The 13,935-nt window shown below is 50.6% G+C and overlaps 1 protein-coding gene across 2 annotated transcripts in view; it reads right to left on the bottom strand.

Moving 5' to 3' along the window:
- Positions 1-13,935, bottom strand: part of DCHS1 (dachsous cadherin-related 1) — a 118,958-nt gene that overhangs the window by 9,643 nt on the left and 95,380 nt on the right. For both annotated transcript variants that reach the window (XM_038421431.2, XM_043503948.1), the window contains 3 exons: positions 5,295-5,506; positions 3,439-3,593; positions 682-812 (listed from right to left, as the gene is read on the bottom strand). In XM_038421431.2, the coding sequence (XP_038277359.1) occupies positions 682-812; positions 3,439-3,593; positions 5,295-5,506 (498 nt within the window). The remainder of the gene's footprint in view (positions 1-681; positions 813-3,438; positions 3,594-5,294; positions 5,507-13,935) is intronic.

Genomic DNA, 13,935 nt, shown 5'->3' with positions numbered 1-13,935 from the left:
AGGGCTGACATGAGGTTAAGTGGCAGCGGATGGGGCTGGAGTGGGAGGGCAGGGGGCTTCTGTGAGGGGAGCTAGCGCTGGTGAGGGGGGCAGACATTGATGGAAGGGTAGCCAGGGCTGGTGTGGGGAGCAGGGGGTTCCAGCAAGGGTGAGTTGGGGCGGGCGGGAAAAGAGGTGTGAGGCTTTAGCTGTGGGGCGCCAGGACTGGCAGGGGAACCAGGGTGAGGGAAGCCTGGGGCTGGCTGACAGAAGGGCACCTCTGTGGGATGCGGGCTTCACCCACCCATGACCAGCCCCTCTCCACTGAGAGGGCAACAGCCACAGCCCAGGGCCCAGGCCAGAGGCTCTGCAGGGAAGTGCCTCTGGTGCCCCCCAGGGCTGTGTGAGGTACTGCACTGTCTTGTCCAACAGCACCCGGCCAGTACCCTGCAGGAGAGACACTCTGGACTGCGGCTCGGTGGTTAAGCTCCAAGTCTATGGTTAGAGTCCTCCAGCAGTCTCTCTAGAGACCTTGACTGGAGCAGCACCCTGAGGCAATGGGACAAGGAGTTGAGGATTCATGTAACTTAGTCTTTACATATTAATTGATATGCAAATCTCAGGATTGCACAGGTAGCAGGGTTTGAGCCCCCACCGTGCTTGCCTCCAAGCTACCCTACCCCCACCCTGTGCCCCACTTACTCTCAGGCACCCGCACCTCCCAGGGCAGGGGGATGGTGGGGCTGTTATCATTGATGTCCATCACCACCACGGTCAGTGTGGCTGAGCCGATGAGGGGCGGGTTCCCTCTGTCCATTGCCGTCACCACCAGCCTGTGAAGCAGAGACAAAGCCACAGGATCAGCATCGTACAGGACCCTGTGCACCTGCATGCACACTGGAAGGGGATGCATGGAGCCCCAGGTGTGTGGGCTGGGTGCTCAGTGTGTGTGAGGTGTTAAGGGATGCACGGAGCCCCAGGTGTTCAGGTGCTCAGAGTGTGGGGAGTGTTAGGGGATGGGGGGAGGGATAGCTCAGTGGTTTGAGCATTAGCCTGCTAAACCCAGGGTTGTGAGTTCAATCCTTGAGGGAGCCATATAGGAATCTGGGGCAAAAATTGGGGATTGGTCCTGCTTTGAGCAGGGGGTTGGACTAGATGACCTCCTGAGGTCCCTACCAGCCCTGATATTTTATGATTCTATGATGCACAGAGCCCCAGGTGTGTGGGTTGGGTGCTCAGAGGGACGGGGATGTTTGTGGAGGCATGGAGCCCTGGGAGTGTGAGCTGTGGGTGTGGGGGGGTGCCGAGTACACGTGGGCTGTGGGACAGGAGGATGAGTGTCCAGAGTGAATAGGCTAGAGGCGTGCATCATGCCCTGAGTGTGTGGGCTGTGGGGTGTGACGTTATTGACATAATCTGGGACTGTATAGATCATTGTTTCAACCAAGGTCCTATAGAGGCACCAAATCTTGTATAAAGGGGGTCAAATGAGCTGTCTAAGACAAGGTGATGGTTTTCTGATTATGATTATGCTATCTATATGTGTGTATCATTTTTGTAGTTAAAGTTATGAATATTGGCCTATTCTAATTGGCCTAAATGCTGTCTGTATTTCAAATTTAGGCTATGCTTCTGGGTGACACCCCAAACAAGTTGGTGTCAACTTTGCCCAGCCTGCTTGATGGCCCATTAAGGACAATCAGCTACACAACTGACCCATTGAGAGAAGGCAGACATGCCTTGTGACTCAGCAAGGCATGCAGGGACCTGCCTATGGACAGAACTCTGAGGTTTTTCCAGGCCATGTGATGGACAGCTTGTCTTTGGAACAAAGAAAGCAGAGACCACATGGCAAAAGAATATAAAAAACTGCTGCAGCTCCTCCATCTGGTCTTCAGTCCGAAGACCTCTGGAGGAACTTTGCTACACTGAAGCTTTGAACGAAGGACTGAAAGATCCATCCCAGCTGTGAATATACTCCAGAGACTTGATTTGAACCTGCAGTTTATTCTATCATTGCTACAAGCCTGAACCAAGAACTTTGCCATTACTAATGGCAGGTTTCAGAGTAGCAGCCGTGTTAGTCTGTATTCGCAAAAAGAAAAGGAGTACTTGTGGCACCTTAGAGACTAACAAATTTATTTGAGCATAAGCTCAAAGTGAGCTGTAGCTCACGAAAGCTTATGCTCAAATAAATTTGTTAGTCTCTAAGGTGCCACAAGTACGCCTTTTCTTTTTGCCATTACTGTATGTAATTGATTCCATTGAACCAATTCTAGCTCTCATCTCTATCTTTTTCCTTTTATGAATAAACCTTTAGATTTTAGATTCGAAAGGATTGGCAACAGCGTGATTTGTAGGTGAGATCTGATTTGTATATTGACCTGGGTCTGGGGCTTGGCCCTTTGGGATCGAGAGAACCTTTTTTCTTTTACTGGGGTATTGGTTTTAATAAGCATTCATCCCCATAATGAGTGGCACTGGTGGTGATACTGGGAAACTGGAGTGTCTAAGGGAATTGCTAGTGTGACTTGTGGTTAGCCAGTGGGGTAAAACCAAAGTCTTCTCTGTCTGGCTGGTTTGGTTTGCTTTGGTGTGCACAGAAACCCCAGCCTTGGGTTGTAACTGCCCTGCTTTAAGCAGTTTGTCCTGAATTGGCACTCTCAGTTGGGTCCCACCAGAACCAGCATCGTTACAGGGGTGAATGGGGGCATGGTGCCCAGAGGGCGTGGGCTGTGGGGAGGTGCATGGTGCCCAGAGGGCATAGGCTGTGGGGAGGTGTATGGTGTCCAGTTTGTGTGGGCTGTAGGGGGGCGTTGCATTGTGCCCAGAGGTTGTGGGCTGTGGGGGGTCGTAGCATGGTGCCCAAAGGGCATGGGCTGTGGGGAGGCTGTGTGTGTGGTGCCCAGAGTATATGAGCTGTGAGGGGGCACAGTGCCCAGAGTTTGTGGGCTGTAGGGCAGGCATGATGACCAGTTCATGGTCTGTGGGAGGGGTGGTTATATAGTGCCCAGCAGGTGTGGGAGAGGTAAGTATATAGGGGGATTGGGTATGTGGTGCCCAGACAGCTTGGGATGGGGCAGCATGGTGCTCAGTGGGAATGGTGCTCAGAGTGTGTAGCTTGGCAAGAGGGTTGGGGGATGCCCAGAGTGTTCAGGCTAGGCAGATGTGTGGTGCCTAGACATTCGTTCTTTCTGCCAGCCCCAAATACAAGTGAGAGTCACAGAGTTTATGGCTAGAAGGGTCTGTCAGAACTTGTCTGAACGGCTGCATAACACACGCTAGCGATGCCTACCCAGTTCTCTGTGTATGGAGCCCAGTGACTTGAGGTCAGCTAAATTTTGCTAACACAGCCAATGTGGATCTGAAGTCACCAAGAGATGGAGAATTTCCCACTTCTCCCTAATCGCCTCCCTGGGACACACGGAACCTTATTCCATTTGGCTGGCTTTCACTCACTGAGTCTGAGACCAGATCTCCCTGTCCAGAATGGCTGCAGTGGTGATGGTCCCCATCTGGGCATCAATGTGGTACAGCCCGTTCATGGGCAGCGATTGGTTGATGGCATAGGTCACTTGACCATTTGCACCCTGATCCAGGTCGTCAGCCAGAACCTGCAAAACAACACATGGGATTCAGTGTGCTGGCTCAGACCCATGAGCCACCCGACCTCATGCTTCTGACTCAGACCCACGGGCTGTTCCATCCCCAGATTAATTCTTGCGGCTCAGATGCACAGGCCGTTCCAGCCCTGATCTCATGCTTCCTGCTCAGACCCACAGGACATTCCAGGCAGGATCTCATGCTTCCAGTTCAGACCCATGGGCCATTGTGGCCCTGATCTCACACTTCCAGCTCAACCCATGAGCCACTCCGGCCCCAATCTCACGCTTCCGGCTCAGATGCATGGGCCATTCTGACCCTGAGATCTCACACTTCCGGCTTAGACCCTCAGGCCACTCCAGCCCTGATCTCACACTTCCGGCTCAGACCCACAGGACTTTTCAGGCCGGATCTCACGCTTCCGGTTCAGACCCATGGGCCGCTCCAGCCCCAATTTCATGTTTCCAGCTCAAAGCCACAGGCCACTCTGGCCCCAATCTCATGCTTCCAGCTCAGACGCACAGGCCATTCTGACCCCGCTCTCACGCTTTGAGCTTTGACCCACAGGCTGTTTCAGCCCCGAACTCACACTTCCGGCTCAGACCCTTGGGCCATTCCGGCGCCAATCAGATGCTTCCAGCTCAGACCCTCGGGCCATTCAGGCCCCGATCTGACGCTTCCGGCTCAGACTCTCGGGCCACCACGGGCCACCCACTCCGGCACCAATATCATGCTTCCTGCTCAGACCCACAGGCCACTCTGGCCCCGATCTCATACTTCCGGCTCAGACTCATGAGCCATTCTGGCCCAATCTCATGCTTCTGCTCAGACCCACGGGTCGTTCCTGCTCGGACCGTATGCTTCTGGCTCAGACCCATGGACTGTTCCAGCCTCAATTTACACCCCCCCAGATCAGAGCAATGGGCTAATCCGGCCCCAATTTACTCTCCCCAACTCAGATCAATGAGACCATCCAACCCCTGTTTACACCCCTCTGGTCAGACCAATGAGCCCATCCAACCCTGATCTATGCCCCCTTCATCAGACCAATGGGCCCATTCAGATTCAATACCCCCCAATCAGACCAATGGGCCCATCCAGCCCTGTTTTTCCCCTACTCGATCAGCCCAATGGGCCCATCCAGCCCTGTTCCGCCTCCCTGGTCAGACCAGTGTGCCCATCCAGCTCTAATTCCCTCCCACCAATCAAACCAATGGGTCCATCTAGCCCAATTTACAACTCCCAGGCTAGACCAATGGGCTCATCCAGCCCCGATTCCCCCCCCCGATCAGACCAATGGGCCCATCCATCTCTGACATCCCCCCAAGCAGAGCAATGAACCCATCCAGCCCCAATTCCCCCCCACCCCGCAATCAGCCCACTGGGCCCATCTGGCTCTGTTCCACCCCCTGGTCAGACCAATGGGCCCATCCAACCCTGACCCTCCCCCCAGTCAGACCAGTGGGCCCATCCAATCCTGATTCCACACCCCCACCCGGATCAGACCAATGGGCCCATCTAGACTCAGTTCCCCCCCGATCAGACCAATGGGCCCATCTAGCCCCAATTCCCCCCCACCATTAGACTAATGGGCCTATCCAGCCCAGTGCCCTCCCCTTCCTGTTCACAGGCCCCCTGTACGCTGGAGTCCAGAGATCACGTGTGAGGCTCCCATCGCCCCATCCTGGGGCTCCCTCCCCCCCCGGTGGTACCTGTATGACAGGGGAGTCGTAGCTCTGTGACTCCCAGATAAAGGCCACATAGTTCTGCAGCTGGAAGCGTGGCAAGTTGTCGTTCACATCCTGCAAGTTGAGGTTCACGGCCATGAAGCCAAAGGAGGCGGCAGTCTCTGCTTGAACCACGAGGCGCAGCCGAGGGCTTGACTCGAAGTCCAGGCCACTGGAGTCCTGCACTGAGATGTCACCTGGGAGAGGATGGGGTAAGCCAGTGCATGGAGTCACCAAGATGACTGAGATGGTGTGCAGGCCCATGCATGGGCATACACACCCATACATATACATCTCCACACACCCACACCTCTATCCAGCTATCTGTGGCACATCCGTGACCCTAGCACTGCAGTACTGGTCACCTCACAACTGTTACTGCATTTCTCCTCACACTCCTGTGCAGCAGGGCAGAGCTGCTAACCTCCTATACAGTCACACAGGGAGTTTGGGGGAAGCCCAGAATTGCTGCCATCTTCAGCCTAGATGTCAAGATCAAAGATATCACAACCCAGCCAACGTCCTGCACAGACTGTCACCTCATTAAGGTAGTGGGTCACCGCTTTGCTAGGAAACAAGACAGACCTATGATCCTGATTCAGCTGCAAAGATTCAGGGACTCCACTAAATTTCAAAGACAACTAAAGGACAGCAACACTCCACCCACAGGATGAGGACCTGGTGAATTGTTACCATTCCACACTAGCCTCAACCAGCAACATATTGACCCCAAAGAGCCTCTTCCTCTCCATCGCTCACACAGCTTTCCTTGGTTTGCTGACACCCTGAGCCAGATGAAGAGAGTGGGGCAGAAATTTAAGTGCCAAAGCAGAAAACAAAGACTGATGCAGACAGGATGAAACATAACAAATGTCTCCAACCTATGGCCAAGAGACCCTTCTTATGAGCTTCATTAAAGCTGACAAATCCCACCCCAAGAAGCTATCCAGGGTGGTAAATTGCTTCAGCAATTCTGGGTGCCTACAACCTGCATGTGAACCCAGCACCAAGTGCTGCAAAGGACTATATTCTACTGCACTGAAAGATCATGCATAGTCGAGAAGGCTTCTCAGACAGCCTGGATCCACCCTGGCTGCACTCACCATCCAACAGCCCGCTTGAAATACTGGAGTCCAGTATATTTACTCCTCAAAAAGTTCTGGACACTCCAAAGGAGTCTTGACTCAAGACTTTTGCACTAGACCACTGCCATTTGTGGCTGGTGAAAGAGAGTAATGAACAACTGATGCCACTGATGACTGTAATGGCCAATGACTCATTCAGAGGACTTTTTCCTTCCTCTTCTGAACACGCAACAGTGTGATCAACACTGACATAACCTGGATATGTCAGTTATAACCAACTATCACTTGGTGTCAAATCTCCCATTCCTTAGCAAGCTCATAGAGAGAAGTTAGCCAAAGGACAACTACAAGTTCATCTAATTGAATCCATCCTCCCTGTAGAAGGAAAAGGCCTGGGTAGAGACCGTCAAATCGTGGAAGTAAATGAATGGCTACGCACGTGGTGTTGGAGAGAAGGCTTTGGATTCTTTGACCATGGGATGGTGTTCCAAGAAGGAGGAGTGCTAGGCAGAGATGGGCTCCACCTAACGAAGAGAGGGAAAAGCATCTTCGCAAGCAGGTTGGCTAACCTAGGGAGGAGGGCTTTAAACTAGGGTCACTGGGGGAAGGAGACCAAAGCCCTGAGGTAAGTGGGGACGTGGGATACTGGGAGGAAGCACGAGCAGGAGAACGTGAAAGGGGATGGCTCCTGCCTCATACTAAGAAAGCAGGACAAACAGCAAGTTATCTCAAGTGCCTATACACAAATGCAAGAAGCCTGGGAAACAAGTAGGGAGAACTGAAAGTCTTGGCACAGTCAAGGAATTATGATGTGACTGGAATAACAGAGACTTGGTGGGATAACTCACATGACTGAAGTACTGTCATGGATAGATATAAACTGTTCAGGAAGGACAGGCAGGGCAGAAAAGGTGGGGGAGTTGCATTGTATGTAAGAGAGCAGTATGGCTGCTCAGAGCTCCGGTATGAAATTGCAGAAAAACCTGAGAGTCTCTGGATTAAGTTTAGAAGCGTGAGCAACACGGGTGATGTCATGGTGGGAGTCTGCTATAGACCACCGGACCAGGGGGACGAGGTGGATGAGGCTTTCTTCCGGCAACTAATGGAAATTACTAGATTGCAGGCCCTGGTTCTCATGGGAGACTTCAATCACCCTGATATCTGCTGGGAGAGAGAGTGGTGCACAGAAAATCCAGGAAGTTTTTGGAAAGCATAGGGGACAATTTCCTGGTGCAAGCGCTGGAGGAACCAACTAGGGGCAGAGCTCTTCTTGACCTGCTGCTCACAAACCGGGAAGAATTAGTAGGGGAAGCAAAAGTGGATGGGAACCTGGGAGGCAGTGACCATGGGATGGTTGAGTTCAGGATCCTGACACAGGGAAGAAAGGAGAGCAGCAGAATACGGACCCTGGACTTCAGAAAAGCAGACTTTGACAACCTCAGGGAACTGATGGGCAGGATCCCCAGGGAGAATAACATGAGGGGGAAAGGAGTCCAGGAGAGCTGGCTGTATTTTAAAGAATCCTTACTGAGGTTACAGGGACAAACCATCCCAATGTGTAGAAAGAATAGTAAATATGGCAGGCGACCAGCTTGGCTTAACAGTGAAATCCTTGCTGATCTTAAACACAAAAAAGAAGCTTACAGGAAGTGGAAGATTGGACAAATGACCAGGAAGAGTATAAAAATATTGCTCGGGAATGCAGGAGTGAAATCAGGAAAGCCAAATCACACCTGGAGTTGCAGCTAGCAAGGGATGTTAAGAGTAACAAGAAGGGTTTCTTCAGGTTTGTTAGCAACAAGAAGAAAGTCAAGGAAAGTGTGGGCCCCTTATTGAATGAGGGAGGCAACCTAGTGACAGAGGATGTGGAAAAAGCTAATGTACCCAATGCTTTTTTTGCCTCTGTCTTCACGAACAAGGTCAGCTCCCAGACTGCTGCACTGGGCAGCACAGCATGGGGAGGAGGTGAGGAAAGTGTGGGCCCCTTATTGAATGAGGGAGGCAACCTAGTGACAGAGGATGTGGAAAAAGCTAATGTACGCAATGCTTTTTTTGCCTCTGTCTTCACGAACAAGGTCAGCTCCCAGACTGCTGTGCTGGGCAACACAAAATGGGGAAGAGATGGCCAGCCCTCTGTAGAGATAGAGGTGGTTAGGGACTATTTAGAAAAGCTGGACGTGCACAAGTCCATGGGGCCGGACGAATTGCATCCGAGAGTGCTGAAGGAATTGGCGGCTGTGATTGCAGAGCCCTTGGCCATTATCTTTGAAAACTCGTGGCGAACGGGGGAAGTCCCGGATGACTGGAAAAAGGCTAATGTAGTGCCCATCTTTAAAAAAGGGAAGAAGGAGGATCCTGGGAACTACAGGCCGGTCAGCCTCACCTCAGTCCCTGGAAAAATCATGGAGCAGGTCCTCAAAGAATCAATCCTGAAGCACTTAGAGGAGAGGAAAGTGATCAGGAACAGTCAGCATGGATTCACCAAGGGAAGGTCATGCCTGACTAATCTAATCGCCTTTTATGATGAGATTACTGGTTCTGTGGATGAAGGGAAAGCAGTGGATGTATTGTTTCTTGACTTTAGCAAAGCTTTTGACACGGTCTCCCACAGCATTCTTGTCAGCAAGTTAAGGAAGTATGGGCTGGATGAATGCACTCTAAGGTGGGTAGAAAGCTGGCTAGATTGTCGGGCTCAACGGGTAGTGATCAATGGCTCCATGTCTAGTTGGCAGCCGGTGTCAAGTGGAGTGCCCCAGGGGTCGGTCCTGGGGCCCGTTTTGTTCAATATCTTCATAAATGATCTGGAGGATGGTGTGGATTGCACTCTCAGCAAATTTGCGGATGATACTAAACTGGGAGGAGTGGTAGATACGCTGGAGGGGAGGGATAGGATACAGAAGGACCTAGACAAATTGGAGGATTGGGCCAAAAGAAATCTAATGAGGTTCAATAAGGATAAGTGCAGGGTCCTGCACTTAGGATGGAAGAATCCAATGCACCGCTACAGACTAGGGACCGAATGGCTCGGCAGCAGTTCTGCGGAAAAGGACCTAGGGGTGACAGTGGACGAGAAGCTGGATATGAGTCAGCAGTGTGCCCTTGTTGCCAAGAAGGCCAATGGCATTTTGGGATGTATAAGTAGGGGCATAGCGAGCAGATCGAGGGACGTGATCGTTCCCCTCTATTCGACACTGGTGAGGCCTCATCTGGAGTACTGTGTCCAGTTTTGGGCCCCACACTACAGGAAGGATGTGGATAAATTGGAAAGAGTACAACGAAGGGCAACGAAAATGATTAGGGGTCTAGAGCACATGACTTATGAGGAGAGGCTGAGGGAGCTGGGATTGTTTAGTCTGCAGAAGAGAAGAATGAGGGGGGATTTGATAGCTGCTTTCAACTACCTGAAAGGGGGTTTCAAAGAGGATGGCTCTAGACTGTTCTCAATGGTAGCAGATGACAGAACGAGGAGTAATGGTCTCAAGTTGCAATGGGGGAGGTTTAGATTGGATATTAGGAAAAACTTTTTCACTAAGAGGGTGGTGAAACACTGGAATGCGTTACCTAGGGAGGTGGTAGAATCTCCTTCCTTAGAGGTTTTTAAGGTCAGGCTTGACAAAGCCCTGGCTGGGATGATTTAACTGGGACTTGGTCCTGCTTTGAGCAGGGGGTTGGACTAGATGACCTTCTGGGGTCCCTTCCAACCCTGATATTCTATGATTCTATGATTCTATGACCAGCCCTCTGTGAAGAAAGACGTGTTTTGGGACTATTTAGAAAAGCTGGACGAGCACAAGTCCATGGGGCCGGATGCGCTGCATCCGAGAGTGCTAAAGGAGTTGGCGGATGTGATTGCTGAGCCATAGGCCATTATCTTTGAAAACTCATGGCGATTGGGGGAGGTCCCAGATGACTGGAAAAAGGCTAATGTAGTGCCCATCTTTAAAAAAGGGAAGAAGGAGGATCCTGGGAACTACAGGCCAGTCAGCCTCACCTCAGTCCCGGGAAAAATCATGGAGCAGGTCCTCAAGGAATCAATTCTGAAGCACTTAGAGGAGAGGAAAGTGATCAGGAACAGTCAGCATGGATTCACCAAGGGCAAGTCATGCCTGACTAATCTAATTGCCCTCTATGATGAGATAACTGGCTCTGTGGATGAGGGGAAAGCAGTGGACGTGTTGTTCCTTGACTTTAGCAAAGCTTTTGACATGGTCTCCCACAATATTATTGCCAGTAAGTTAAAGAAGTATGGGCTGGATGAAGGGACTAGAAGATGGATAGAAAGCTGGCTAGATTGTCAGGCTCAGCGGGTAGTGATCAATGGCTCCATGTCTAGTTGGCAGCCGGTATCAAGTGGAGTGCCCCAATGGTTGGTCCTGGGGCCGGTTTTGTTCAATATCTTCATTAATGATCTGGAGGATGGTGTGGATTGCACCCTGATCAAGTTTGCAGATGACACTAAACTGGGAGGAGATGTAGATACGCTGGAGGGTAGGGATAGGATACAGAGGGCATTAGACAAATTCGAGGATTAGGCCAAAAGAAATCTGATGAGGTTCAACAAGGACAGAGGATGTGGAAAAAGCTAATGTACTCAATGCTTTTTTTGCTTCTGTTTTCACTAACAAGGTCAGCTCCCAGACTGCTGTGCTGGGCAACACAAAATGGGGAAGAGATGGCCAGCCCTCTGTAGAGATAGAGGTGGTTAGGGACTATTTAGAAAAGCTGGACGTGCACAAGTCCATGGGGCCGGACGAATTGCATCCGAGAGTGCTGAAGGAATTGGCGGCTGTGATTGCAGAGCCCTTGGCCATTATCTTTGAAAACTCGTGGCGAACGGGGGAAGTCCCGGATGACTGGAAAAAGGCTAATGTAGTGCCCATCTTTAAAAAAGGGAAGAAGGAGGATCCTGGGAACTACAGGCCAGTCAGCCTCACCTCAGTCCCTGGAAAAATCATGGAGCAGGTCCTCAAAGAATCAATCCTGAAGCACTTAGAGGAGAGGAAAGTGATCAGGAACAGTCAGCATGGATTCACCAAGGGAAGGTCATGCCTGACTAATCTAATCGCCTTTTATGATGAGATTACTTGTTCTGTGGATGAAGGGAAAGCAGTGGATGTATTGTTTCTTGACTTTAGCAAAGCTTTTGACACGGTCTCCCACAGCATTCTTGTCAGCAAGTTAAGGAAGTATGGGCTGGATGAATGCACTCTAAGGTGGGTAGAAAGCTGGCTAGATTGTCGGGCTCAACGGGTAGTGATCAATGGCTCCATGTCTAGTTGGCAGCCGGTGTCAAGTGGAGTGCCCCAGGGGTCGGTCCTGGGGCCCGTTTTGTTCAATATCTTCATAAATGATCTGGAGGATGGTGTGGATTGCACTCTCAGCAAATTTGCGGATGATACTAAACTGGGAGGAGTGGTAGATACGCTGGAGGGGAGGGATAGGATACAGAAGGACCTAGACAAATTGGAGGATTGGGCCAAAAGAAATCTAATGAGGTTCAATAAGGATAAGTGCAGGGTCCTGCACTTAGGATGGAAGAATCCAATGCACCGCTACAGACTAGGGACCGAATGGCTCGGCAGCAGTTCTGCGGAAAAGGACCTAGGGGTGACAGTGGACGAGAAGCTGGATATGAGTCAGCAGTGTGCCCTTGTTGCCAAGAAGGCCAATGGCATTTTGGGATGTATAAGTAGGGGCATAGCGAGCAGATCGAGGGACGTGATCGTTCCCCTCTATTCGACACTGGTGAGGCCTCATCTGGAGTACTGTGTCCAGTTTTGGGCCCCACACTACAGGAAGGATGTGGATAAATTGGAAAGAGTACAACGAAGGGCAACGAAAATGATTAGGGGTCTAGAGCACATGACTTATGAGGAGAGGCTGAGGGAGCTGGGATTGTTTAGTCTGCAGAAGAGAAGAATGAGGGGGGATTTGATAGCTGCTTTCAACTACCTGAAAGGGGGTTTCAAAGAGGATGGCTCTAGACTGTTCTCAATGGTAGCAGATGACAGAACGAGGAGTAATGGTCTCAAGTTGCAATGGGGGAGGTTTAGATTGGATATTAGGAAAAACTTTTTCACTAAGAGGGTGGTGAAACACTGGAATGCGTTACCTAGGGAGGTGGTAGAATCTCCTTCCTTAGAGGTTTTTAAGGTCAGGCTTGACAAAGCCCTGGCTGGGATGATTTAACTGGGACTTGGTCCTGCTTTGAGCAGGGGGTTGGACTAGATGACCTTCTGGGGTCCCTTCCAACCCTGATATTCTATGATTCTATGAAGTGCAGAGTCCTGCACTTAGGACGGAAGAATCCCATGCACTGCTACAGACTAGGGACCAAATGGCTTGGCAGCAGTTCTGCAGAAAAGGACCTAGGGGTTACAATGGATGAGAAGCTGGATATGAGTCAACAGTGTGCCATTGTTGCCAAGAAGGCCAATGGCATTTTGGGATGTATAAGTAGGGGCATTGCCAGCAGATCGAGGGACTTGATCTTTCCCCTCTATTCAACATTGGTGAGGCCTCATCTGGAATACTGTGTCCAGTTTTGGTTCCCACACTACAAGAAGGATGTGAAAAAATTGGAAAACGTCCAGCAGAGAGCAACAAAAATGATTAGGGGACTGGAACACATAACTTATGAGGAGAGGCTGAGGAAACTCGGATTGTTTAGTCTGCGGAAGAGAAGAATGAGGAGGGATTTGATAGCTGCTTTCAACGACCTGAAAGGGGGTTCCAAAGAGGATGGATCTAGACTGTTCTCAGTGGTAGCAGATGACAGAACGAGGAGTAATGGTCTCAAGTTGCAGTGGGGGAGGTTTAGGTTGGATATTAGGAAAAACTTTTTCACTAGGAGGGTGGTGAAACACTGGAATGTGTTACCTAGGGACGTGGTGGAATCTTCTTCCTTAGAAGTTTTTAAGGTCAGGCTTGACAAAGCCCTGGCTGAGATGATTTAGTTGGGGATTGGTCCTGCTTTGAGCAGGGGGTTGGACTAGATGACCTCCTGAGGTCCCTTCCAACCCTGATATTCTATGATTCTATGATTAAGATGATGTATTAGACCCAGCACAATCTGGAATCAGGCATATGGAACTGAAATATGCTCTAGTGGCACTGATGGATGATCTGCTGCTGTCAATGATTAGAAGGCAGACATGCACTCTCATCCACCTGGGAATCTCTGCAGCATTTGACATTGTCAACCATGAGATACTGCTGTTTCACCTGAGAGGTGGCAGGAGTCCAGAGGAATGCACTAAAATGATTTGCATATTCCCTGGAGGGATGCACACAATTAGTATTGATGGGAAACTGCATCTCCACCACCAGACCACTCACCTTTGGAGTCCCACAAAGATCAGTTCTCTCTCCGGTCCTTTTCAACATCTACATGCAGCCACTAGGTGAACGGTCAGACGATGTGGACTCAAGGGTCAGCAATATGCAGACACAGAGCTCTGCCTGTCCTTCACCATGTAAGACATGGAAGTTCTTTACTGCAACTGGAAGTTCTTTGAGATGCATAGTCCCTCTCTGTGGTC

The sequence above is a fragment of the Dermochelys coriacea genome, chromosome 1 (genome assembly GCF_009764565.3).
Source record: "Dermochelys coriacea isolate rDerCor1 chromosome 1, rDerCor1.pri.v4, whole genome shotgun sequence".
In the NCBI taxonomy this organism is placed as follows: Eukaryota; Metazoa; Chordata; order Testudines; family Dermochelyidae; genus Dermochelys; species Dermochelys coriacea.
Note: the sequence above shows the minus strand (reverse complement) of the source record. Positions and strands in the feature narration are given on the sequence as shown.